This window comes from Podarcis raffonei, chromosome 2 (genome assembly GCF_027172205.1).
Source record: "Podarcis raffonei isolate rPodRaf1 chromosome 2, rPodRaf1.pri, whole genome shotgun sequence".
NCBI lineage: Eukaryota > Metazoa > Chordata > Lepidosauria > Squamata > Lacertidae > Podarcis > Podarcis raffonei.
The window spans coordinates 81,904,134-81,917,334 of record NC_070603.1 but is presented as its reverse complement, the minus strand read 5'-3'; the positions used below and the strand labels follow the sequence as shown (position 1 = coordinate 81,917,334).

Genomic DNA, 13,201 nt, shown 5'->3' with positions numbered 1-13,201 from the left:
TCAAAATGCATGCTCACATTTTCTATATGTTCCTCCTTATTCTGCAATGGTGGAGCAGCTTGACTTCAGCATCAATTGTGCACCAATGTAATCTGTACATCAGAATTCTGAGCGCCCCTGGTGGATGTCCTTGATAATCAGTACACAGACTATACATTGAAATACCAGTTCTGAACTCATGCATGGGCAATACATTTAAGTAAGCATGTTCATGCCTCTTCGTGTATTTAAATGTATACCCAAGATAAAGCATCCTAGTAGGTTTTAGAAAGGGTAGAGTATCTTGCAAGTCCCTTTGCAAGAAAATAGTGGTCTACTATTTTAACTCTGTGAATATATAGTTCAGAAAGAGAAATGAGTAATTACATGCTCCTCCTTTAAAAGATTTAAGATCTTTCTCTTTGAAATGCCAGAAAAGGGAGGAGGAAAGCTCATGCGTAGTGAAATAGTTTTCCTTCTTCTGACAAACCGGAAGTAGAAAAAAAGGATAAAATGAGCTGTCAGATTGATGTGATGATAAAAAAGTAGCTTCTACATGCACCCAAAGGTAAAATAGAATAAAAACCATGAAGAAAAATATCCTTTGGTTTCAAAAAAAGGTTTAGATTTGGTTGTTGAGTGAAAAGGCGGAGAACACTTCAAGTGCCTTTTCGTGGCAGGTGACACACAGAAAAAAATCCTTTTTAAGTAAACTTCTTTGTAAACCTGTTACCTTCAAAATGATCTCAAATGTAAACATACTAGTGAAGACATAATCTGCATACCCTAGGATCTGGAAGGTAAACAAAAAGTTACAAACATTATTGCTAAAGCTGTGTCTGAGTTAACAAGGATCAATTAACAGTTAATTACCTTTAACAGGATTTCAACAGTAAAGATGGCTGTGAAAGCATAGTCAAAGTAACCAAGTATCTGCAAAGCATAACATGTACCACAGTAAGAAATTCATCTACAAATACTACCAGAATTTACAACTTTGATCACATACAGAGAAATGTCTACTTTAGGAACATGTGTAAATTTAGAGAAATAAATAGATGTACAATGACCAAACAACATTTATTTGTTTCACTGAAAATTGCCTCACAGTTGTCCTAATTTACTTCTAAAGTTACCACTTCATCTTTCAATGTCCCCCCGAAGTACAGGTGGCACCTGGCAATTTAAACAAATTGTTTTCCTTACAGCAATTACTGTATTGGACCCAGACTTTTGCCCTTGACGGTTGGGAAGGCTCATTCCATTCATGGAAGGCTTTTGGTCCATCAGATGATCCCACTGGGAAAATGGTGAGGGATTCTGCATATCCCCCTCCCCCTACAGACTCCAGCAGCATCTCCTACACTGTTCCTAACGGTTAGGATTTCCTAACGCTCCTCCACCCACCCCTGGACAGGCATGAGATACAATGCTGGTGGGATGCAGGTGAAGTGGGAAACGGCAGAAGTCACCTCCCTGGTGCAGGATCATACACCAAGTAAAATTCTGCCTGAGTGATGCTCTCAGAGCCTGGGAGTGACATTTGGATTCAACCCATTATGTTTTAGTCATCACAGTGTTCTTGTAAGAAATGCAAACAAATTATTAACAGGTGCAACTTCTTCTCAGAACATAATATAATCATAGTAATGAAACAATCTCTACATTGTTTAGGTTTTGGTTCTTATCGTATAGAGAGTACTGAATATTCAAATATTCTGAATGAGAATACATTACTAAGCCAGCTTGATGTGGTTGGAAGAACCTCCCGAAATTCTCTAAACACACGGAGTCCTTTTTGCACAGATCACAGGGCAAACTTTTAAGAGTATATCTGTACACTGATGTGTCCATGGAAAAAAAGATACCCATTTTTGCCAATTAAAAACATTTCAATCAGGCGTTGTTATGTCATCATGTTACAGCATGAATTTATCTTCAAAACAACATTTTCTCAAAGTTGCAAGTGTGACTGATAGACATTTGAGCAATTTCTTCTATATGAAATAACAAGAGTTCATGCCGCTTGCAAAGACTCTCCTATTTTGTGTTCACGAGCTATTTATTCATCCTAACATCTATATACCCAAACATAGTTTCCTATAAACCCAAGAAGGCTCGTTTCAGCTTTGGGATGCTTCCTTGACATATATACAATTTGGCTGTAATAAATAGCATAACTCAACCCATCCAACAAATGTGGCTTGTGCCACTATGCCACTCACCTCTTTGGAAACAAGAGGAGTCAACAAGTTCCCTCTTCCAGTCCATAAAAGGGGATGAGGGGAGTAGAAGAACGGATTCAGATTCCCACCCCAAACAGATGATCAGCACTATCACAACAGACAGCACCAACCATCTATTCAGCCTTGCATGCGGAGCTCTGTAACCACTTGTACCTTCTGCGCATGAAGCTCCCTACTGAGCTTGTACATGAGAAAGCTTTATACCAAGCATGCTGGGATGGGATGTCTGCCACTTCAGGCAAAGGGCTAAACTAAATAATAGCAGCTGATTTAAATCTAGTGTAGAAAACATTTCTTCATAGGCACTACCTATTACACTGTTACAACTAAAGATCTTGGTGCTTACATGTAATAAAATCACACCAACCTTGAATGGGTACAATTATTCTAACAATGCCTTCTGTTGGCAGGGCCATACCTACGATTTTTTCTTCTCTGCATACATACACAATATTTTTAAGGTGAGTTTTTTTAAAGGAATAAGTGTTTTTCCTAGAAAGGTGTTAGAGAGGTTTTCTCATTTATTTTGATGTTTAAATGGAAGGTGAGAAAATATATATGTGGAACTCTATAGGGAGAGAGAGAGAGAGTTTCTCATATATATATATATGAGAAATACTTTTAAAAGCTGGAGAAACACCCTTTCATCACTTGACCAAATATTTCTGCCACAAATATATAAAAAAGTATAAACTGCTCACCTCCAAAAACAGGAGATGGTCTCAGGTCCCAAATATCTGGAAGACCGTCCCCTTCCCTACAGACCCCCTTGGGTGTTAAGATGAGCAGAGAGGGTCCTCTTGGTAGTTCCATGACCCTCAGAAGTTCCTTCTCTGTGGCAGCTCCAAATTATGGAATTTCTTCCCCACAGAGGTGTGTGGCATTTTCATTATGCAGTTTCCATCATATGCTGAAGATGCACCTCTTTCCCCAGGCCTTTTGACACCTGGGATATGTATTTTTAGGACCCACCCTATTCTGGCAATAGTAGTTTGTTTATACTGTTTTAATATTGTATTTTAAATTGTGGTGACCAACCCTGGGACCTTATGCTAAAGGGCACGTAATAAATTGAATAAATAGGTAACATACAAATGCACCCTTGATTTGAAATTGCCTTTTTGTAGCATTTATTGTTTTGTAGAATATGCCTTTTTTATTTTAGAAATAAAAAATGAACACTATAGACAATATTTATAGCAGCATTTGTACATGAGAGTTGCATACAGCATATTATACACCCACTTTAAATAGAAGTAAAATCTATGTGTAGTTGTATTGCAGACTGCAGTTTTCATATGCTTGTCCCATTTCATTTTCTAATGTTGAGGTCAAGGGAGCGGACAACATGGTGTGGAGGCTGCAAACTAGGAAGGAGGGGGAGGGGCAAGGCAGTGGAGAGGTCAGTACTGTGCAAACGCAATAGCAGAGCTACGCTGGTACTACTGCCAGTGAGTTTGCACCATAGCAGCCTCCCCATTGCCTCATCCCTTTCCTTCCCTGGAAGCAACAGGGCTCAGCTGTCAGGAGAGTGCCACTACCACACCACATCATATGCTACTGCCATCTAGCTCAATACTGGTCCATCTAGCTCAATGCTGTTTCATGCTGACCAGCAGCGGGTCTGCACGGTTTCAAACAAAGAACATTTCCAATACCCAACTAGGAATTTCTACATCCTGAATATTATTAGTGTTGTAACTGAGCTAATGAAGACCCCTTCACTGTAAAAACAAAAACAACAACTGAGGCTACTCTATGACTCCAGGCTCCAACCACAACAAATCTCTGCACTATTTTTGTAATCTCCAAGTTGGTTCCAACATCCTGTTGAATCTTAAGAAAATACCCACATGCTGCTTAATTTCAAAAAGCTACGCTTATGTACCGATCTATTATATTCATGGTTTGCTCCCATTCCGAAGGGACCATTTTAAAGACGATGTAGCATGCAACTCTTTTGGGGAGTCTGTTTTTTCTTACGTTGTTGCGAAAAGAATGACTGCGAATTGGATCTTCTGCTGCAAGGGAAGCACTGCTAAGCATGATGAAGACAAGGATGAGGTTGGTGAAAATGTGGTGGTTGATCAGCCTGTGACATCCCACTCGAATCCTGAAGAAAAGAATGACAAAACAGAACAATGTCATTACAAGTGGGAGGTTAACTGCTCCTGAAGCTTAAAACTAAGCAACCGCAGAGCTTTATTTTTTAAAAAAGTTGTTAATCTGGAAAGTAGCCACGTTGTCTTGTTAACTGCACTAGTAATTCTGGAAAATGTACACTTATATGTATCATATAGGACAGCATATGTGAGTATCTTATGGAAAGTGGCCAAATTTTATAACTTGGACGATATTAAAAAAAACAACAACATTTGGATATAGCTGCTATTTAGACCATGTTATTCAAGTAATACATAATCATTTAAACAACCTACTAGAAGTTTGGTTTGCAAAGAAATCACACATCTGAAAAACAGCTTTGTATTGTCATTCTATTGCCTTTTTTTGTTGAAACCAGAAAAAAGTGTTGCTATTTTATACGGAAGCCTCAATGTGGTAGTACTATTTAATAACAAACAATTCAAGGGATATACATAAAACGGTTATTTACGGGTTTGTATTGCTGAAAATAAAGAAGGAGCTTCCTTCAGGAATTGGTGTCATCTTTTCCTTCATATTCAGTTCAGATATTCTTCGGGGTCGGGGGCCAGCTGGCACTTCAGGTTCTTCCTCTTCCTCTTCCTCTTCACCTACTTCAAATTAATTACTTTCTTTAATATGTATATACAAAATATGTAATACTAGAAAAAAATATTGGAAATAGGTTATAGCTACTAGATATTTAAAACAAATGCTAGTTAATATAAGGTCATTCCTGCCGTTCCCATCATTATAGTTGCAACTTCCACTCTGAGAGGCATGCGTCTCTAAATACCAGTTGCCGAAGGGAAGAGGGCTATTGTACTCAGGTCCTGCATTTGAGGCATGTTGTTGGCCGCTGTGAGATGCTGGCCTAGATGGGCTTTTGACAGGGCTCTCCTTTATGTTCCCAAATATAAGTTATTACAATGAAAAACAGTGCGTCAATTTTAAATTCTTGTCTGCAGCTTCTAGCTGAGAGCATGTTTTCTAGCCTGCCCGCTCCCCTTCCTGTTCTGTGCACTTTTCACAAATTCACTGTCAGGCAGGTCAAATCACGCCCTATTGACACAATCAAAGCAACGAGTTTTTTCAACTGTCAGGGTGTAAATAAACTGCCTTCCCCACTCCGCCCATGGAATACTGGTAAAGCTCTCCATAGATGCAACGCGACTGCAACTACAATACACGCTTTTGTCCCAACTCCTTTGTTTGGTTGCACAGATCACTGAAAATGTGCCACAAGAACATTTTGACTATTGCATGATACTCCCGCCAGTGACTTTTCAGTGATACTGCCCTGTCTGCAAGTAATAGGTGGGAGTGGTGGCCTTGCTATGATGGTGAGCACACCTTAACGCAGCTGCAGTAGCTGTGGTACTATTCTTTGCATGTTTTAATCTATCTAGAGGTGTGCTCCCATGCAGGAGATACAGGCTTGGAGTCATAGAATCATAGAATCATAGAGTTGGAAGAGACCACAAGTCGAACGTTGCGTGAGAAAAAATGTCACTCAGCCAAGGATTTTCTCTTTCCCGCACTCTCATGTAGCCAGCCCACATGCCCTTGAAAACCCTCTCTGAAGAGTCAGGGACAGTGTGCCCTCTGTTGAGGGGGCTGCAGCAGGAAACAGAAACTGCCCTTATTCAAGTGAAAGCACATTGCCCAAGAGTAGGAAAGTGAACAACTTCTAGATTTTTTTATTTTTATTTTAAGTCATCACTGTAACTGCCTCAACCTGTGTCCATTACTTAGTTTGGAACATGGTTTGTCCATTTGTCTGTTTTCTATGTATTCTGATGCCTCTCGAGATAGCGTTGCCAAACTCAGAATAATGGTTCCTGAGATGGGGGTGGGAATTTTTGTTGATGTTAGGCCTCCAGATACCGCCTCTGATCATTGCCAACTTGTCATGAGGGTTCCCAAGGTGAGGGCGACAGTCTTCATCTATGTTTGGATGCCAGGTGCCATTTTGAATCAAGATGGCAGACCAAATTGTGACTTTGGCATGACTTCACCCAATTTTTGGCGTGACAAATCCAAACTCATAAATACCATCCATTTAAAAACCACAATATATTTTTGGTTTCCAAAAAATCCTGGGGAGCACCAGGAATTCCCTGCTAGTATTTCATAATTGCTGAAATGTGTGAAATCCATACTGTTTCTTTTTAGTCGTATTAATAAATAGCATGTAGTACACTTGACCCAATATTTTTTCTCTCGGTATATGTTAAGTGCATTAGTACCTGGAACATCGCAGGGTGGGTAGGGATCTTTGTCTTCATCTTCCCCTTCTCCGTATTCATTTATGGTAACCTATTACAAGAACAAAAACACTTCAGAAGAAAGGTAAATGGAAGATGTAAACTAATGCAACACGCTAAACCAAGCCACTCTTTTTCCTGTTCTGCCCTCCACAAAGCAGCCCCACCCCAATCCCAACACTTTACAATTTTTAATTAATTCAATAATTCTGGTTGGAGAAATAAGCAGTAAAAAATGTGCTTACAGCTGGATTGTCTCATAAAGAGCCCATGCAGCTTGGGATAGGTCAGAGGTCAGCATTCCAATGATTTACATTAACTCAAATTGTTACTCTTTCAGTAAACCAAGTATAAATACACAATTAAAAATCAAATATATTAGAAAATAAACCTTCTACTCCATCTATTATTTTAATGATACTGTCCAATAAAATCTAGCAGATCATAAATAGACAAGTTGCAAATATTATCTAATTTGCGTCTCTAAACACACACACAGAGTAGAGGAAATTTGGGGACAGTCGATGCAAGCGTCTGGGCAGAAAATCCTATTGCTTGTGGCCTTGAGGCTTGATACAAAAAAGCCATAGGCACCCAGCATATGAGAGGACTCAGTGCATTCTAAGAACTTGGCAACCCACATGAGGTACAACCACAAGCACAGTTGGAGACCTGTCAGCTTGGAGTATTGGCAGGTGTCTGTACATTTAAAGAATATATAGCCCACAGAAGTGAAAAGAAATAAGGTACCTTAGCATCCTTGCCCTTCTTTTGTTCACCTTCTGGTTTGTCCCCCTTTTTAGTATCCAAACTCTCTTTTCTACAAGGAAGAAAAGAAGGGGGTTGGGAAAATAAAGGAGCTCATGTGTGGTAGCTGTGAAAAAAGTCAATTGCCAAGCTAGGCATCTGCATAGCTGCAGCCAAACCAAAGCTTTCCCAACCTCACCACTGCCTGACTGCGCCCCTCCTCTGTCCCAGCAAGTGCAACACTGCTGCCACTGGAAATGTTTTATCTGCTACTCAGATAGCATATGTGCATATTTTACTGTCTGTACACATGGCAGTAATTAGGCTTTCAATTATGGCTTACTGAAGCAGGTACAATGTGGATGTCTTCACACATGAGGGAGTGCATTTCCTATCTTCCAGGTAGAAACAATATCATTAAGTTAAAATTCCAAAATCTACAGCCAGGCAATACCTTTATTGGGAGCAGCCAAAATGTTACAAAAAGCTTAGGAAGCTTTAGAGTTCCCAACAATTCGTCAGCAGGCAAGATATTACACAAAGCATGGGGGGGGGGGGGTTTAAAATTAAAAAGTAGCATAAAAATTAGGCTGTTGGTATACCCAAGAGGTCAGCTTATAGATTCACTTCCAAGATGTTGACTTCAGGCTGAATAAGTCCCTAGCTGGTACTGCAGTCTGGTAATGTTGGTAACCCCTGGGAAGGACATATTAAGCCTGCAATCTCCACCTTGGAACTCACTCTACAAGCTGACCTGATGACTACAATAAAATTCTATTTTCGGTCCTTGTTCCGCCACCATCATGAACCGTTGAATACTCAGTCTTTAAAACAACAATGTTGTGTTGAATCCAACTAAGTCATTGCGCATGAGGAATAACTTCTCTAGCCCAAGGGAACTTTCCCTCACTCTCCTTCTGCTGTGTGCCCTCTGCATTGGAGGGAGGAAAAGTTCCATTGCACTTGCGGAAGTCATTCCTCAAGTACAATGGTTTTGTAGGATACAACCCATAGCTTCTTGCATAACTCAAGATAAATTGTAATGGTGATTTTATATACAGTAGATTCTCACAAGTTAAATGACTACGGTGGAGTCATTAAACAAGAGTTTAACATTGCCAGCTGACCATTTCCAGAACTGAAAAGACATGTCTAATGCTTATTTGTAATGATAAGTGTGCTGTTTTAATAGGGACAGGATCTCCTCAGTTCACACCAGCTTTCCAAAGTGCTTACAGTATCCCTGATTCTCTAAGGATCTTTACAAAAGAACCATAGGAGAAATCAAGAAAGCTGATTTCACATGTACTGTGCCATTTCTTCTGTACCTGGCAGTCTTTTTCCTCTCCTTTTCCTCTGCTTCTTCTTTCTGAGCAGTGTTCAGACTTTCAGCATCTGCCAGGTTATCCACCGCAATGGCCAAGAAGACATTCAGCAAGATATCTAATTCAAACCATTTTAAGGATACTATATAGGTATGGCAACCTAGTTCCTTTGCCAACTGGGAAACATGAAATCCATATTCCTAAATTCAGTGGAGGGCATAAGCAAACCAGTATAGGTGGTTTTTTTTAAAAAGTAAATCCCATGCCTCACTTACATTGGTTTACAAGTCTGTAGTAGCAAAAAGCAAATTCACACATTCACTTGAAACCATCCATGGGGAGGATGCACACACAAGCCCCATCCCCAGCATTCCTGCTCCTGTGAACTCTGAATTTTGAGAGTGGGGGATCAGAATGCGGAAATCTCTGATTTAAGTATTTTATATTAATGTTCTTTATATTTCAGAATTAAGATTAATTTCTAAAAATGAAAGGATACAGTTACCACAGATGAAGAGGATAATGAAGTATATGCAGACTACCATTCCTGATGATGATGGGCCTCCATAGGCCATAATACCATCATACATTACGGCATTCCAGTCTTCACCTGTTAGAATCTAAGAAATTGATTCTTTATTAATGAGTGAACACAGAACATTAAAAATCAATTATGTTTCTGCTTCAGTTCACAGCATAGAAAAAATACTCCATTAGCTGTACTTATATGATTAACAACATTCTAACCACTTCTCTTATGCATTGCTTTATACTACTATAAAATAAGGACATACTGTTTTGGCGATGGAGCTTTAGATCTACCAAAGCCTTTGCCAATACATTGCATTTAGGGTTTTCGAGAATTACTTTTCTAAAAGGACTGCTGAAATTGTTGCCTATGTGAACATTTAGGGAGATTTCTGACATGACATTCGTTATCTGCACAAATTATCCCACCTATCCTTGAGTACACGATCACATATACAAATGTAGCACATGGACCTAGCATTAATACTCATAATTTATTTAGAGAATTTCAAGTGCTTAAAGCTCTTCACATACACTACCTTAACAATTCTTGCAACAGCTATATAAAATAATATAGAATGATCATCCCCATATTGCAAACAGGATATGTATGGCCTGATGCAGAGAGAATGGTAGATTCTCTTAAGTCCACAAAGTGAATATGTGGCTGAGATGAAACTTTAACAGGAGACTACCTGGTTCACTAGAGATACACCAGTGTCAGGGCTCCACTCTGTCCAGACCTTATCTCTCACTTCCTCAGATGAGAACTAAGGAGAGCAAGACCCTTCTGCAGATCTCCACACTGGGAACGACTCTGACTAGACATTTACTCTGGACATCCCTACCTTGTACCCTGGGCCAGGAGGCTGCCATGCCAGCTGTCTCAAGGCCACAGGAGCAGAGGGAATAGTGAGTAAGGCAGCAACTTCAAGGCCATCACCAAAGTACCCAGCAAGCTACACATTAGGCTATTAGGGAGAAGTGCATGAAAACACCTGCTTGGATCAAAGCCTGGGTGAGACCAGGAAGGGGTGGAGCCTCCAGCTCCTATGCAAGTAAAAGCTCTCTTCCAAGCTCCAATCTTCCTAGCCTGGGGAAACAGACAGACAACCAGCTCTTAACTGGGTAACTGCTAGAAAAAGAAACTCTAATATTCAAAGTTGCAATTAGCAAAGAGATCCCTTGGTTCACTTTGAACCTATTAGCAATGTTTAGGATGACTTAAACGGACGAGAAATGTATTGGCTGAGCTAGCCCCAAGACTGGCTGTAGATGTAACAATCCAGAGACTGAAATCATTCGTCATTCATGCATCCAAGCTCATTGTTTTCTTGGCACAACCAAAAGCACCTGCAGACACCTAAAAAAGCCACCTCTGAACCAGATTTCAAGGGTGCACAGGGAGCCGCAGGATAAAGGAGTTGTGAAAAGGGGGGATTTCTATTGCACAAGCAGAACAGCAGCGCTTGATACAACTGAAAATGATCAAGGGAATGCAATGTGATAATCTTTATTAAACCACCAAGATTCTGCAAATGATCATTTAACTGAGAATTTTAAAAAACAGTAACTTTTTGCTGTTTCTGAAGCAATGCAGAGTACAAAACTCTAATCAAAATGTCTCCAGGTTTATTCCCTTTGATGTTTTATTGAGATAATTCAGCACCTAATCAGCTAGCTTGCACATATTTCATCTGGGTACATCCATAATATGAATGGAAAACAGTCTGAATATGGTTTCAAATATGGTTTGTCATAGCTTGGCTCAAAGAGCCCTAGGAACTATAGTTTTATACAGACATTGTAGGTTTGTTCTTGAATAACACTGGGTGATATCCAGTTGTGCCCATCTGCTAGCGGAAATGACTTCCACTCACAACAGGACTTCTCCTTCCTCTCCTCCCGCATACAGCACTCTGCATGCCCACATCTGCTTCTGGGGGGGCTGAGGTATCCTCCTGCTCTGGAGGCAGGAGAGGAAGGAGACACTGGATACCAGTCCCTATAGAAAACTATAATTCCCAAAAGCAATTACCATTAAACCAGCTTTGAAACTCCTTTAAATAAACAATGTAGACACACAGTGCACAGTGCACAGCCAAGCAGACACCAAACTTTTTACTGAACGCTATAGTAACACTGCATCCAGACATGATGCTAAGCTATGGTATAGTATTACATGAACAAGCATCAGGTTTCTGCACTGCCACTTCCCTCCTTGAAGCAGTCACAAGGAGGTCAGAAGCTTTCCTCTTTGTAACAGAAGGAACAGTCACTCCACCTCTTCACTGACCAGGTACCACCACCTCCCATGCTGCCAAACTTACGAGCTGCAGAAATTAATTGGAGGGTAGGGAACTACTGTTAGCAAGCTCACAAATCTGTCCAGGCAAGGGCCCAACGTGCACCTTAAAATTATAAGAACAGAAAAGCACTAGGAAAAATGCGTAAGACAGATCCCGAGTTAACAGAATACTTAACTCCAGAATCAAGTGGGATCTAGTATTTTGTAAATGTGCTTCAGCATGAACGCGAGAATGACTACAAACAGATAATACATGTACAGCCTCACCTCAAGGCCACTTCACTATTGTTTCCCCCCCACACACATGAAAACTAATCTCTGTTGTATAAAATGCATGTAATTAATAATGTCTGAATGGATGCACTGTCTGTTTTTACTTTCCAGATTAAAGAGTTGGAAGCAGCCACAGAAGCATCAGTGTCCTCATTTATGCACCTATGCTCCAAAAGTTACTAATGCTGACACTAAACCTAGCAAACATTGCTCTCTGAAACATCTTCAACTAAGGCTGCAATCCTATTTATATACAGTGGTACCTCGGGTTAAGAACTTAATTCGTTCCAGAGGTCTGTGCTTAACCTGAAACTGTTCTTAACCTGAAGCACCACTTTAGCTAATGGGGCCTCCCGCTGCCACCACCGCACAATTTCTTTTCTCATCCTGAAGCAGTTCTTAACCCGAGGTAGTATTTCTGGGTTAGCGGAGTTTGTAACCTAAAGCGTCTGTAACCTGAAGCGTCTCTAACCCAAGGTACCACTGTATACCAAATGGAATTTTCTTGGTCTTGCACTGTAAGTAAACTTGCCTAGGACTGGGCTGCATGATTTGTAGCAACAGCAAATGAACACCAAGAAATATACCGGTTGTGCCAAGTCTGGAAGATATCCCAGTAGTGCAGGGACTACTGCACTTGGGCACTACAGGTAGATAAATAAGAGGAAACTAAGGGTTGTCTGGTTTTAGGGCTTTTGTTTTGTTTTAATTACAATAATTTGCCACTAACATTAATGGCTACAATCTAGTTAGCCCTTAACTTACATTTGAGGGCATGTGTGAATTAGTGGTTCTTTGTTTCCTTCTTCATTGTTTTAACATTTATATCTATTAGTTTTAACATTTATATCTATTAGTAAAGGTAAAGGTAAAGGTACCCCTGCCCATACGGGCCAGTCGTGTCCGACTCTAGGGTTGCGTGCTCATCTCGCTCTAGAGGCTGTGAGCCGGCGCCGTCCGAAGACACTTCCGGGTCACGTAGCCAGTGTGACGAAGCTGCAGCTGGCGAGCCAGCGCAGCACACGGAAACGCCGTTTACCTTCCCGCTATAAAGCGGTACCTATTTACCTACTTGCACTTAAGAGTGCTTTCGAACTGCTAGGTGGGCAGGAGCTGGGACCGAACGACGGGAGCTCACCCCGCCGCGGGGATTCGAACCGCCGACCATACGATCGGCAAGTCCTAGGCACTGAGGTTTTACCCACAGCGCCACCCGCGTTATCTATTAGTAACTTTGCATTAATGTAAAATTTTATATATAAGTGTATATTTCTGTAATATTTTGTTTAAGTTGCCTGTTGTTGCTTCAGTTTCTTGTACACCACTTATATATTTTTTAAATATATTAAGCAGTATAGAAATTAAAGCAAGCAACTTGAAAAGCAG

At 40.4% G+C, this 13,201-nt stretch overlaps 1 protein-coding gene across 22 annotated transcripts in view; it reads right to left on the bottom strand.

The window, feature by feature from the left end:
• The window catches only part of CACNA1D (calcium voltage-gated channel subunit alpha1 D), a 185,439-nt gene that overhangs the window by 64,142 nt on the left and 108,096 nt on the right, over positions 1 to 13,201 (bottom strand). For 15 of the 22 annotated variants that reach the window (XM_053377825.1, XM_053377808.1, XM_053377809.1 and 12 more), the window contains 7 exons: positions 9,206 to 9,326; positions 8,710 to 8,824; positions 7,385 to 7,454; positions 6,617 to 6,686; positions 4,840 to 4,981; positions 4,209 to 4,338; positions 853 to 912 (listed from right to left, as the gene is read on the bottom strand). In XM_053377825.1, the coding sequence (XP_053233800.1) occupies positions 853 to 912; positions 4,209 to 4,338; positions 4,840 to 4,981; positions 6,617 to 6,686; positions 7,385 to 7,454; positions 8,710 to 8,824; positions 9,206 to 9,326 (708 nt within the window). Of the gene's footprint in view, positions 1 to 712; positions 773 to 852; positions 913 to 4,208; positions 4,339 to 4,839; positions 4,982 to 6,616; positions 6,687 to 7,384; positions 7,455 to 8,709; positions 8,825 to 9,205; positions 9,327 to 13,201 lie in introns of all 22 variants that reach the window. The other 7 variants (XM_053377807.1, XM_053377830.1, XM_053377816.1 and 4 more) reach the window with 1 other exon arrangement.